Genomic DNA, 13,649 nt, shown 5'->3' on the forward strand with positions numbered 1-13,649 from the left:
ACTAAAATATCAGCTACATGAATGTAGGGATTATGCCGATTTTGGTCATTCCTCTGTCATTAACTCAATGCCTGGCATGTGGGAGTTACTCATGTATTTCTTTCATGAATGAACTATTAAAAGCAATAAGCTTCATTTTATAAAATGGTCACAAATGTACTCTAGATTTTGAATACATATAGGCCCCCAGTGATTATGGTGTGCCGTATTGGGCACTGTGCCAGGTTTTGGGAATACTAAGATATGATTCTTGCCCCAGGATGGTTTATTTTCCCCCCCCCCGAAACTAAGCCCTCAAAGCTTTCTTTTTTCTTTCTTTCTTTTTTTTTTTTTTTTGGAGACAGGGTCTTGCTCTGTCACCCAGGCTGGAATGCAGTGGCAACTGTAACTCACTCACTGCCGCCTAGAACTCCTGAGTTCAAGTGATACTCCAGCAGGTGCTTGCCACTTCTCCAGCAATTGTCATTTTTTTGTAGATTTGGGGTCTTGCTATGTTGCCCAGGCTGGTTTCGAATTCCTGGCTTCAAGTAGTCTTCCCAGCTTGGCCTCCCACAGCCCTGGGATTACACCCTTAGGCGTGAGCTGCTGCCCGGCCTAAACCCACAAGGCTTTCTATTTTTGTCTGGGTGCCATGGATTACACCTTTAATCCCAGCACTTTAGGAGGCCAAGGTGGGCGGATCACAGAGGTTAGGAGTTGGAGACCAGTTAGGCCAACATGGTGAAACCCCATCTGTACCGAAAATACCAAAATTAGCTGGGCATGGTGACATAAGCCTGTAGTCTCAGCTATTCAAGAGGCTGAGGCAGGATAATTGCTTGAACCTGGGAGTCGGAGGTTGCAATAACCTGAGATAGACTGCGCCATTGCACTGCAGCCTGGGTGGCAGATGGAGGTTCCATACCCCTCCCCACCAAAAAAAAAAAAAAACAAAAAAAACCAGGCGTGATGCCTCACACCTGTAATCCCAGCACTTTGGGAGGCCAAGGTTGGCGAATCACGAGGTCAGGAGTTCGAGACCAGCCTGGCCAACATGGTGAAACCTAATCTCTACTAAAAATACAAAAAATTAGCTGGGTGTAGTGGCAGGCGCCTGTAATCCCAGCTACTGGGGAGGCTGAGGCAGGAGAATCGTTTGAACCTGGGAGGCAGAGGTTGCAGTTAGCCGAGATCGTGCCACTGTGCTCCAGCCTGGGTGACAGAACGAGACTCCATCTCAAAAAAATAAAAAAAAATAAAAAAAATAAAACCCACAAAAAACAACTTTTAATTTTTACATACTCTCGGGATCCTCTTTCTTTTTTTTTTCTTTTAAATTGTTAATCGCACTGTCAGTACCATAGTCTCCTGCTACAGAATACAACAGATTGTATGTTTTTTCTCCAGTTTCCTAATTTTACAACAAAGTCTCTTTATAAGCTTTGGGTACGTGAAATTTAGTCCTGGAAATATATTCACATCATATATGTTGATTTAAATGGAAAATATTCTACTAATTTATCAATAATTGATTTAGTATTGCTAATCTGAAATTTCTGTCTGAGTCTTTATAAAGACTCTATTTGTAAAGTACCAAACTACATTTGAGGAACTTTTTGGACATTTACAAATATTCTTATTTCCCGGATGCCTGGCTTGAAGGTCTGTGTGGGGAAAAGATGTTTTGGAAGCACTTTTCACCTATTGTGCTACTTCTGAACTTTTTTTATAGGCTTATCTTCTTTCTTTTTTGTTATTTAATGATACAAATTTCTGGTGCTTCTTTCAAAATTTTACTATTTTATTTCTGTTAGTGACTTAAACTAAAAAATTTTAACAAGTAATTTATAATCATACTTAATTGATTTCGCATAGGCTGTGCAACAAGTTATTACTAACCTGCTAATTGGGCAGATAGAGCTTCGTTCTGAAGATTCTCCAGATATTTTGGCATATTCTCATGAAAGAAAAGTTGAAAAGCTTATTGTTCCGCTTGGTGAAGAACTTGCAGCCATCCAAAAGACCTATATCCAGGTAAACCATTTTTATGACATTTAGGGATTTCATAAATAAACTGGTAATTGAATTATTTCAGCTAACAGGATTTGGATGTGATAATACAATTATCTTATTTTTATATAATTGATACGTTGAAAAAATTCTTTGAAGTTAAAATTTTTGGAATGAGCACTGTGTTTTGTATGTACTAGCAAACTATTACTGAAAGGGAAAATACAAAAGATAGGCCATTTGTGAAGCAAATAATAGCCTTACATGGTTTTGTATTTTTTTAAGTAAACCTTTTAACAGGAATATAGAACATGCACACACATATACACACATACACAAACAGCAAAAGTAGACAAAGCATAAGTGTATCGCTCAGTGAATTTTCCCAAAGTGCACACACTCGTAACATGAACACGTACTGAGATTCAGCCAGAAGTTTCTTTGTTTTCTTTTTGTTGTTTTTTGTTCAGCTCACTGCAGCTTCCACCTCTCTGGTTCAAGCAGTTCTGCTTAGCCTCCCAAGTAGCTGGGATTACAGGCGCATGCTACCACATCTGGCTAATTTTTATATTTTTGAATAGAGACAAGGTTTCGCCTTGTTGGCCAAGCTGGTCTTGAACTCCTGCCCTCAAGTGATTTTCCTGCCTCGACCTCCCAAAGTGCTGGGATTACAGGTGTAAGCCGCCATGCGCCCGGCCCCCAGAAGTTTCTTTGTAATGAAATATATTTTCACTGTTGTCCTCCCTGATCCTTTATACAGCAGTGCTTTTCAACTGGAAATCACCTACCTGGCAACATTTGGCAATGACTTGACACATTTTCGGTTCTTAGAACAGCAACAAAAAGGCAGGAGAGAAGGGGGAGGTAACAGGTTGAATGTGGAGTTATTATTGGCATCTAGTATATGGAGGCCAGGAAGCAGCTAAACATCCTACAACGGATAGGACAGCAACCCCACAACAAAGAATTATCTGGCTCAAATGTCAATATTATAGCTGTTGAGGACCTGCTTAGACAATTGTCATTTTCACTGGGAGAAATTTGTGATTAGCACATTGTTTTTCTATAGTTCATAATTAGCGTCAAGGTTGAACAACATGTTTTCACATTTTCATTGTCATGGATTAAAGATGGTTACAGGAATAGATAACCAAAAAGTTATCTGTCATTTAATCTATAGTAAGTCTTTCTTAAAGAGACATTTTGTAGTAATACAGCTTTTTTGTTTTTAAATTATTTGTAACAAAATTCTAAGCTTTATTGAGTTAAGATATGGCAAAGTCTTTTTGTAATCGTCTCTTTGATACTAGTGCATTTTTAATTGAAAATTATTCCATTTATAATAATGTAAATATGATAATTCTTATAATCATATACAAATGTAATTTAATTTTGTTGGTATTTTTAGAGTGCCTTATGAGGCAGTATGATCAGCAAAGTTGAAAGGGAGGAAAAAAAATGTATTAAACTAGCCGTAATTTAGAAAATACAAATTAGGCAAAAATTTAAACAATTACATGCTGCTGTAGTAGGTCTTCATCTATAGGTCTCCTTTTGTGCCATTAAGCTCTTTTCCACCTCAGGACCTTTTTTTTGCTGTCTCCTCTCTCTAGAATCCTTTGTCCTTAGAACCTCACATGGTAGACATACCTCATCATTCACATGTGAACTCAAATGTTCTCTTCTCAAAGAGAGTCCTTGTTCACTTTGATCCCTTTCCTCTCAAAGACTCTACAGCATTATTGTGTTTTAGATTCTTAAATGCATTTGTTATAATGAAAATGATCTACTTTCTTTGTTCGCTTCTTTATTCTTTGGTTCCCTCCATTGGAATGTAAACTATATGAGAGCAGTGACTTTATTTGTCTTAGCCACACTATCCCCAGCATTTAGAACAGTGTTGGTTACATAGTAGATGCTTAATAAATATTTGCTGAAAAAAATGAATCAGTGAGTAAAATTAAATATACTCAAGACATTTCAATTTATTCAGTACTTTACAAACTACTCTACAAATATCTGCTGAGGACCTAAGTGCCAAACTGGCCTAGATACTGAGGATGTAACAGTGCAGAAATCAAAGGTCTTCTTTCGTGGTACTTACACTTAGATTATAGTGCGTGTAGGTTGAGGGAGAGAGGAGTTAAGAAATAAACAGATAAACAAATGTGTTGTTAAATTACAGTTGTATACAATAATTGCTCATGTTGATTTTTATATGGATATTATATGGGGATAGATGTCAAGTAGTTTTAAATGTTATCATTGCTGAGTTTACTTAAACATTCATTGTAAGACAAACTTTATTAAATATATCATTCCTATTTTAATATGTGAGAAAATGATTGTACTTGAAAAAGGACTTTAGAGCAAGCTTAAACTAGATTGCTTTTAAATTTGCAGATTTTGGAATCATTTGCTCATTCTTTGATTCAGAGGAATGTTTTGATGAGAAGGGATATCCCAAATCTAACAAAATATCACATAATTCTGGCAAGAGATCAATTTAGGAAAAACCCATCTCCGAATATTGTGGTAGGTATTTTTAAATAAAGTTTGATGACAGATTAAATTTTCACTCAAAGCCAAGATAAAACGTAGGGAATGATTTTTTTGGGTACCTATTAATTAGCTCATCAATAATTGAAAAATGAGGCCGAACACGGTGGCTGATGCCTGTAATCCTAACAGTTTGGGAGGCCAAGGTGGGAGGATCACTTGAGCCCTGGAGTTCAGGACCAGCCTGGGCAACATAGTGAGGCCCTATCTCTACAAATGTAAAAGAAATAGCCAAGTGTGATGGTATGTACCTACTCAGGAGCCTGAGGCAGCGTAGGATTGCTTGAGCCTGGGTGGTCGAGGCTGTAGTGAGCTGTGATTGCAGCATTGCATTCTAGCCTAGGTGACAGAGTTAGACCTGTCTCAAAAAAAAAAAAAAAATCAGAAATGTTTATATAGTTTATAAAAGCATGAAAAAAATCTGGCAAGAATACAATGTAATGATTTGAATTAAGATAAATTTTACCTTTTAACTTTTTCTTTTCTTTTCTTTTCTTTTTTTGAGACAGAATCTCGCTCTGTTGCCCAAGCCGGTGTGCAGTGGCGTGACCTTGGCTCACTGTAACCTCTGCCTCTCAGGTTCAAGCGACTCTTGTGCCTCAGCCTCCCTAGTAGCTACGAGTACAGGCACGCCTCACCACACCTGGCTAGTTTTTGCATTTCTAGTAGAGAGAGGGTTTCACCATGTTGGCCAGGCTGATCTCGACCTCCTGACCTCAGGTGATCTGCCTTGTCTCGGCCTCCCAGAGTGTAATCCCAAAGATTACAGACGTGAGCCACAGTGCCTGACCTTTCTTTTTAACTTTTAAGGAAGAATTTGTCTTTTAGTCCATTTATTTTGTAAAGTCTCAAAGCCATAAGAAGGTAGATTGTAACTGAATTTTAGACACAGAACATTTATTCTTACTCTCAATACCAGAGTTTGAAGGAAGCATCACAGCAAGCTTCTTATTTCTAACCTGCATTGGAAAAAAAAAATGGATACAAAAATATCTATTAAACTAGGTCCAAAATCAGAGAAGACACTCACAAACACAAAAAAGGGCACCGAGTCATTCTTTGAACTGATAGGGAATGCCTGTGCAAAAGAACAGAGACAATTGAATTAAAGCATGTGGGAGACAGTGAGCAGACCAATTTGGCTGAGGATTTGGAAACCGGATATGATAATATAGGTTGTGACTACATGAGAGTAACTCTAACTATTCTACCACGAAATATGGTCTTTATCATATAGTATCTGGGGAAGCACTAAAGGAGTCTTTTCCGTAAAATTATAGTATATTATTATTTAAAACTTTAATATGTTTTGATTTCTGCTAGGAAATAGTAAATCTAAACCTGTTGAACTAGATCTTAGCTGGAACTGGTGAGAGGTAATTAGGGTACCATTTTAGGGCATTTATTAGTATCCTGGAATATTTAAAATGACTAACATTGATGTTAAGTGCTACTAAAAATGTTAGAAAACAGTAGTCTTCATCTCAAAGGAAAATAATTAGAATATGTTCTCCATGCTCTCCTTAAAAACTATCTTATCAGATAGATACACATACCATGTACTTCCATAAAGGAATGTGTCCTTCATTTTTCCATGAGAGTAGTGGTTGAAAGCACAAGACCTCTGAGCCAAAATTCCTGGGTCTAAATAGTGGTCCTGCTACTTAACGGTTGTATGAACTTTCTCATCTATAAAATGAGCATAACAGTAGTAGCTACCTGCTAGATACTAAGATTAAGTGAATTGTACAGGTAATGTGTTTAGAATAGTTTCTGGGGCTCAGTGTCAGATATTTTCACAGGACATATATTTGGTATTAAAGGTTGGCATTAAAACAGTATGATTAAATATTTGTACTTTTGCCAGTAGCATTCATGAGGATAGGCCATATCTATCTTGTTTCTCATGTCCCTTGTATCTAGCTCAGTGCTTGACATGTAGTAGATGCTTACTATATAGTTTTGAAAGAACAAATATATCTATATACTGCCAATTAATTTACCTGTAAAGAAAAACAGTATATATTTTTTCTCCTTTACTTATTCTTTTTAAAATGTAAGTTTCCTGTTTAATTAAAGAAAAAAAATAAAGGGGCTGATTTGACATACAAAATACCTTGGTACCTTTCCTTAGCAACATCCTATAAGATGACATTTAATAACCAATCAGTTATAGCAGTGTAGAAGGGAATGATGATTATGATCATTTGGATTATATTATAAATGTTACAGTGACTGTGGGCTGACAACTTGGGCATGGAGCATGTATGTTCATTTACTTCTCTGGTTAAATTTGACATATGCTGTTTTTCTAGGGAATACAACAAGGCATAATCGAGGGAGAGTTTGCTATTTGTATTAGTTTATATCATGGTTATGAATTATTGCAGCAAATGGGAATGAGATCATTATATTTCTTCCTTTGTGGAATTATGGATGGAACTAAAGGTAAATTATATCAAATTATTTAAAGAAGTAATGACATATATTATTTTGGCTAAAGACATATTGAAGGGCTGGGCACAGTGGCTCATGCCTGTAATCCCAGCACTTTGGGAATCCGAGGTGGGTGGATCACTTGAGGTCAGGAGTTCAAGACCAGCCTGGCCAACATGGTGAAACCCCGTCTCTAATAAAAATACAAAAATTAGCCAGATATGATGGTGCACGCCTGTAATCCCAGCTACTCAGGAGACTGAGGCGGGAGAATCGCTTGAACCTGAGAGGTGGAGGTTGCCTTGAGTCAAGATCATGCTGCTGCACTTCCGCCTGGGCAACAGAGCGAGACTGTCTAAAAACAAAAAAACGCATATTAAAGAGTTTGGATTACTTAAAAATGATTTACTTTAAAAAGCATTGTAATAATTAACAAATGGCCGTGTTTCTTTGTTTTTAATAAATTCCTGGAGAAAAGGAAACCATTTGTTAATACATATATGAATGTAGAACTGCAAAAAGTTTCTGGTTTTCATGTTTATACTTGAAAAACTTACATTCATTGCTAAAGTTTAATTTCTTTTTAATAAATAATACATTTTATCAGTTTTATTATTATTTATTTGAAAACCTTTTCTTAATTTCTGAAGGAATGACACGGTCAAAAAATGAACTTGGCCGAAATGAAGACTTCATGAAACTCTATAATCATCTAGAGTGTATGTTTGCACATACACGTGCTATCCAACAAGGTCTGGTTTTTCTTTTAAAATTATGTATTGTGTTGTGTTTCTTAATCACAGTTAATTTTGCAATTTTGCTCCTTTGATGCAAATGTCTAGAATTATTTATATTTTGTAGCAACAGATCTGTTAAATGTGTAAATATTTCATTTTTAAAGTTAAGATTAATATATATTCAAGTTTAAAGTTTATATGCTTTAAACAATGTTTAAACTTCTTTAAACAAGTTTACAAACTTTAAACATATAACAGATGTTAGTAGTTGTTAGTGGTAGTGAAAATTCTCAGAACTATCAAAACCTGATTTGATTTATAGTTTAATATGTATTTTTGCTTTCTTTGCTGCTGATTGCTGTTTAGGTTCTCTCAGAATGAAATTTTTATGAAAGGTCAAAGTTCATTTTACAGTAAGACTTATGTGCTACCTGGATGTTACCTCTGGTTTAAATTTTTAAAAAATTAAAAAAAATCCAGCATATGCATTGGAAAAGATAACTTTAATATACATTAGTGTAATTGAATGTGGAAAACATAGAAAACATTTTTGATCTTTTTGTTTTGTTTCAGGAAATAAAAATAAAAAATTTGTTTATAGTCATCCAAAGTTAAAGAAATTAGAAGAAGTTGTAATTGAACACTTCAAGTCATGGAATGGTAGGTCATATTTAGTAGCTTTAAGGCAAGACAAAGTTATTGCAAGAGGTAAAACTTTACTTATGGCCGGGTGCGGTGGTTCACGCCTGTAATCCCAGCACCTTGGGAGGCCAAGGATCACGGGAGGTCAGGAGTTCAAGACCAGCCTGACCAACATGGTGAAACCCCGTCTCTACTAAAAATGCAAAAATTAGGCGGGCATGGTGGCACATGCCTATAATCCCAGCTACTTGGGAGGCTGAGGTAGGAGAATCGCTTGAACCTGGGAGGTGAATGTTTCAGTGAGCTGAGATTGTGCCATTGCACTCCAGCCTGGGCTACAAGAGCAAAACTCAAAATAAATAATCTCGAAAATAAAACAAAGAAAAAACTTCAACTTATTAGTTTATTCTAACATTTCTTTTGGAGAAGGTGGGCTTTTAATTACTCTGGATAATGAATACTAAAAAGTCATGAGAAATTTTGGAAGGGTTAGGGCAAGGGTGGTGGTGGGAATGTTAAGAGTAAAGTACTATATAAGTTAGCTTGGAGTAATATAAGGGAAGTGGACAGTAAAACAATATATAGTGCAGTAGAAGAGTAAAGTAAAGTAGATTAGGAGAGAGAGTTATAGAGGAGTGCTGTTTTATATAGGATGGTTATAGAAGGCTTCTCCGTAGAGGGGTATTTAAAGTGATGATGGAGATAAGGGAGGAACTCTTGTGAGTTTTGGAGGTTGGGGAGAGAATTCCAAGCAGTAAAAATAGCAGATTCAAAGGCCTTGAGGTGGCAGTAGGGTGCTTGGTATGATTAAACAGACCAGTGTGGTTAGATTGAGGCTACAAGTATGACTGAGCCTACAAGTGGTATAGATGAGAGGTATCCAGATAATATCAGACTTTAGTTTTAAATTTCTGAATATTTGTGCTTTGCAAAACGAAACAGAGGTATTTGTAGCAGTGGAATGACATGACATTTTAAGGATCACTCTGGTAGTTTTGTGGAGCGTAGACATTGATAACTTAGAAAACTATTATGATAGTCTTGGATGATGACACATAACGGTGGTGTGCATCAGGGCAAGTGTTCAAGGTGCTGGGAAATAGATTCTAGATACATGTTCTAATTGGAGCCAACTTAATTTATTGTATTTGTTGATGGATTAGACGTATGGTATAAGAAAAAAAGGAATTGGCCGGGTGCAGTGGCTCACACCTGTAATCCCAGCACTGTGAGAGGCCGAGGCGGGCAGATCACGAGGTCGAGATCAGGACCATCCTGGCCAACATGGTGAAACCCTGTCTCTACTAAAAATACAAAAATTAGCTGAGTGTGGTGGTGTGTGCCTGTAGTCTCAGCTACTCGGGAGGCTGAAGCAGGAGAATCTGTTGAACCTGGGAGACGGAGGTTGTGGTAAGCCAAGATTGCACCACTGCACTGCAGCCTGGCAAAAGAGTAAGACTCCATCTCAAAAAAAAAAGGAAAAAAGGAATCATATGGCTGGGTATACACATTTATGTGTACATGTTTGCAAATGATTACATGAGCAAAGTGAAAAATGAAGAATAGAGATAAGTATGTGAGATAATATGTATGTTAATTAGCTTGATTTAGCCATTTCACAATGTATATAGACATCTCAAAACATATTGTACAACATATATACAACTTTTATTTGTCAATTAAAAAACAGAATAATGAAAGAGCAAACATGTTAAGATGTTTTTGAGACACCTAAGTGTCAAGTAGGCATTAGATAAGCAAATCTGGATCTCAGAAGAATGGTTGGTGCTGTTTTTACATATTTACATATATGTGAATACATTTTGGAGTTATCAGCATAAAGGTAATATTTAAAGTTTCAGGAATAGATGTGATTATCAGGACAACAGTTTAGACATATAGAGAGGAGGGTCCAGAATGGAGTCCTGAAGAATATCAACAGTTAGAGTTTGGAGGAAAAAAAGCCACTAAGGAGCTTGGGGAGGAAACTGGTCAAGTCAGGTGTCAGAGAAGCTGAAGAAAGAGACTGTTTCAGAAGGAAAGAGTAAAGTGTGTTAAACTAAAAAGTGTCCATTGAACTTGGCAGTATGGAAGTTATTGATGATTTTGCTGGAAGGAGCTTTAGTGGAATGAGGGTAAAAAGGCAGGCTGTGACAGATCGAAGGAGATGTAGGTTTAGTGATGAAAGTAGCAATTCATTCAGGAGCTGGTCACGTACAGAGACTTGATGCTTGATGCAATGATGATTCAAAAGAGGTTTGTTTAGAATAATTTTACTTGGAACAGCTGCTTCTTCAAGTCCTACGTGTTGTTTTTGTATTGTAAATTAACTTTATATTTAATAGGTCATTTATTCCTTAGAGGAGTTGTGAAGATTAAAGGAGTTAACATACATAAAATGCTTAGTGTGGTCCTTGGAACACATATGATGATGAAGGTAATAAAAATCAGTAGAGGCTGGATGTGGTGGCTCATGCCTGTAATCCCAGCACTTTGGGAGGCTGAGGTGGGCAGATCTCTTCAGCCCAGGAGTTTGAGACCAGCCTGGGCAACATGGCAAAACCCCGTCTCTACAGAAAAATTTTAAAATGTAGCTGGGCATGGTGGCATGAGCCTGTAGTCCCAACTACTCAGAACGTGAGGTGGGAGGATCACCTGAGCCCAAGAGGTCGAAGCTGTAGTGAGCCGTGATGGTGCCACTGCATTCCAGCCTAGGTGACCAAGCATGACCTTGTCTCAAAATAAAATCAAACAACCAAAAACCCCACACAGTATGCAATAATTAACCAATTACTATATGTGCAAAACTATATACTTTATTGTTTCATTTATACATCAATCCATATTAGATAATGAAGAAACTAAAGCTTAAAGAGCTTAAATAGCTACGATGATCAGCAATCACCCAGAGAATTAAGTGCCCAGCCACAAAGATCATGTTCCTATTAGTGCTTTCTACTGCTCGCCACCCCCCTACCTCACCCGCTCCCCCAGCACAGACATATCGGGAGCAGCTTTGGAATTCACTGTAGAGTATATTCTGTAGTTGTCTTTGGAGAATTTGAAAGTATAGTAGATATGAGGACAGAATGCATGGCTTGGATTAAGACATTGCCTTTAGTGAACAGAAAGGAAAGGGAAGACTTATGAAATTAGGGGGAGCTGCATAGTTCTGTGGTTCTGGCGATCTTAGAAGGTAAAGGGAAATGATAGCCATTATGCCTGAATTGAAGGACTAGTCAAAAGTGATTCAGGTAATTTATATTTGATTTGTTTAGGATTTTATGGCAGCCAATGATAAATAATAAGCTAAGATTATTAAAATTAATAGAGAATATAGTTTACGAAAAGTAAAATTTCAAGATGTTTGAAATTATTTATTTATTTGTATGTTTGTTTATGATAGACTGGGTCTTGCTATGTTATGTTGCCCAGGCTGGTCTTGAACTCCTGGGCTGAAGAGATATCCCCATCTCAGCCTCCCTAGTAGCTGGGAATATAGGTGTGTGCCACCACATCCAGCTAAATTATTTTTTTGAAAGAATTATCATTTGTTAGCATAACACTTTCATGTTTGTCTTTTGAACTAGTTCTTGTCTAAATGCTTTGTAAAAAGTTGTAATTAAAGTTTTTATATATATATACAGCTGAAAACACTTCTGAAAAGAAACGTGATGAGACCCGAGTTATGATCTTCTCTTCATTTCGAGATAGTGTTCAAGAAATTGCAGAAATGCTTTCACAGCATCAGCCAATTATTAGAGTAATGACTTTTGTCGGCCATGCCTCAGGGAAAAGCACGAAGGGTTTTACCCAGAAGGAGCAACTGGAGGTAATTATTTTTGGAATTGATGAAAATAAAAATAAGATTCATTAGCTTTGCACTTGTTCTTTTTTTGTTAGTTTTAACTCACTGGTCAATTAGCTACTTAAAAGGAATTTTATAGTAAACATGTAAGTAAAAATAAGCGTATTTTGAAAGATGATAACAAATGTTTTATGTGGTTTTGGAACTTTTTTTTTTTAAAGTAATGTAAAGTGTAAAAGTTAAGCAGAAAAGCTCTGGAATTGTATTACCTGGATTGGAATCCTGACTCTACCACTTAAAAGTTTCTTTACTTCTTCTTCCTCAGTTTTCCTTATCTGTAAACATACATCATAGAGTTGTTGTAAGCATTAAAAGAGATCTTATTGTAGAGCCACCAATAAATGTTTATTGTTTATGTTAAGTCACTTTAATAATTTATTCTAAACAAATATCCTATCTCTTTTTATTTATTTAAAAATCTTATTTTAAAAATGGGCTATTTAAGGTAGCCTCATGCTCTGAGTAAGAGGACGTTCAGTTTTCTAAGTGCTGTGATTTTTTTTTTTTTTGAGACGGAGTCTCGCTCTGTCGCCCAGGCTGGAGTGCAGTGGCGCAGTCTCGGCTCACTGCAAGCTCCACCTCCCGGGTTCACACCATTCTCCTGCCTCAGCCTCTCCGAGTAGCTGGGACTACAGGCGCCCGCCACCACGCCCGGCTAATTTTTTTTTTTATTTTTTAGTAGAGACAGGGTTTCACCGTGGTCTCGATCTCCTGACCTCGTGATCCGCCCGCCTCGGCCTCCCAAGGTGCTGGGATTACAAGCGTGAGCCACTGCGCCTGGCCAGTGCTGTGATGTTTTGAGGGAAATTTTACGTTATTGATTTTTATAAAATCTGTGCAGTTTTTTATAAATTAACTATGCAAGTCTATACTTGAGTAGTGACTGACAATTAGATATCTCTTTAATTTCTAATTAATTTTGACATCCTTTTTTGATTCTGCAGACATTAGTAGATGAGGGTTTTTTTTGTTTTGTTTTGTTTGTTTTGTTTTAGATGGAATCTTACTCTGTTGCCCAAGCTGGAGTGCAGTGGTGTGATCTCAGCTCACTGCAGCCTCCGCCTCCTAGGTTCAAGCAGTTCTCCTGCCTTAGCCTCCAGAGAGCTGGGATTACAGGCACCCAAACCTGGCAAATTTTTGTATTTTTTAGTAGAGATGGGGTTTCACCATCTTGGCCAGGGTGGTCTCAAACTTCTGACCTCTGGTGATCTGGCCGCCTCAGCCTCCCAAAATGCTGATATTATAGGCATGAGCCACCTCGCCCAGCCGGGAGGTGGTCTTCTTTTTTTTTTCTTTCTTTTTTAAATTTTGAAATGGAGTCTTGCTCTGTCTCCCAGGCTGGAGTGCAGTGGCCCGATCTCGGGTCACTGAAACCTCCGCCTCCCGGGTTCAAGTGATTCTCCTGCCTCAGCCTCCTG

At 37.3% G+C, this 13,649-nt stretch overlaps 1 protein-coding gene across 1 annotated transcript in view; it reads left to right on the plus strand.

Moving 5' to 3' along the window:
* Positions 1-13,649, plus strand: part of FANCM (FA complementation group M) — a 66,892-nt gene that overhangs the window by 14,194 nt on the left and 39,049 nt on the right. The window contains exons 4-9 of the mRNA XM_058429398.1: positions 1,855-2,013; positions 4,393-4,524; positions 6,864-6,996; positions 7,635-7,736; positions 8,295-8,381; positions 12,011-12,195. Coding sequence (XP_058285381.1) covers positions 1,855-2,013; positions 4,393-4,524; positions 6,864-6,996; positions 7,635-7,736; positions 8,295-8,381; positions 12,011-12,195 — 798 coding nt within the window. The remainder of the gene's footprint in view (positions 1-1,854; positions 2,014-4,392; positions 4,525-6,863; positions 6,997-7,634; positions 7,737-8,294; positions 8,382-12,010; positions 12,196-13,649) is intronic.

Source organism: Hylobates moloch, unplaced genomic scaffold (genome assembly GCF_009828535.3).
Source record: "Hylobates moloch isolate HMO894 unplaced genomic scaffold, HMol_V3 SCAFFOLD_16, whole genome shotgun sequence".
NCBI classification, from domain to species: Eukaryota; Metazoa; Chordata; class Mammalia; order Primates; family Hylobatidae; genus Hylobates; species Hylobates moloch.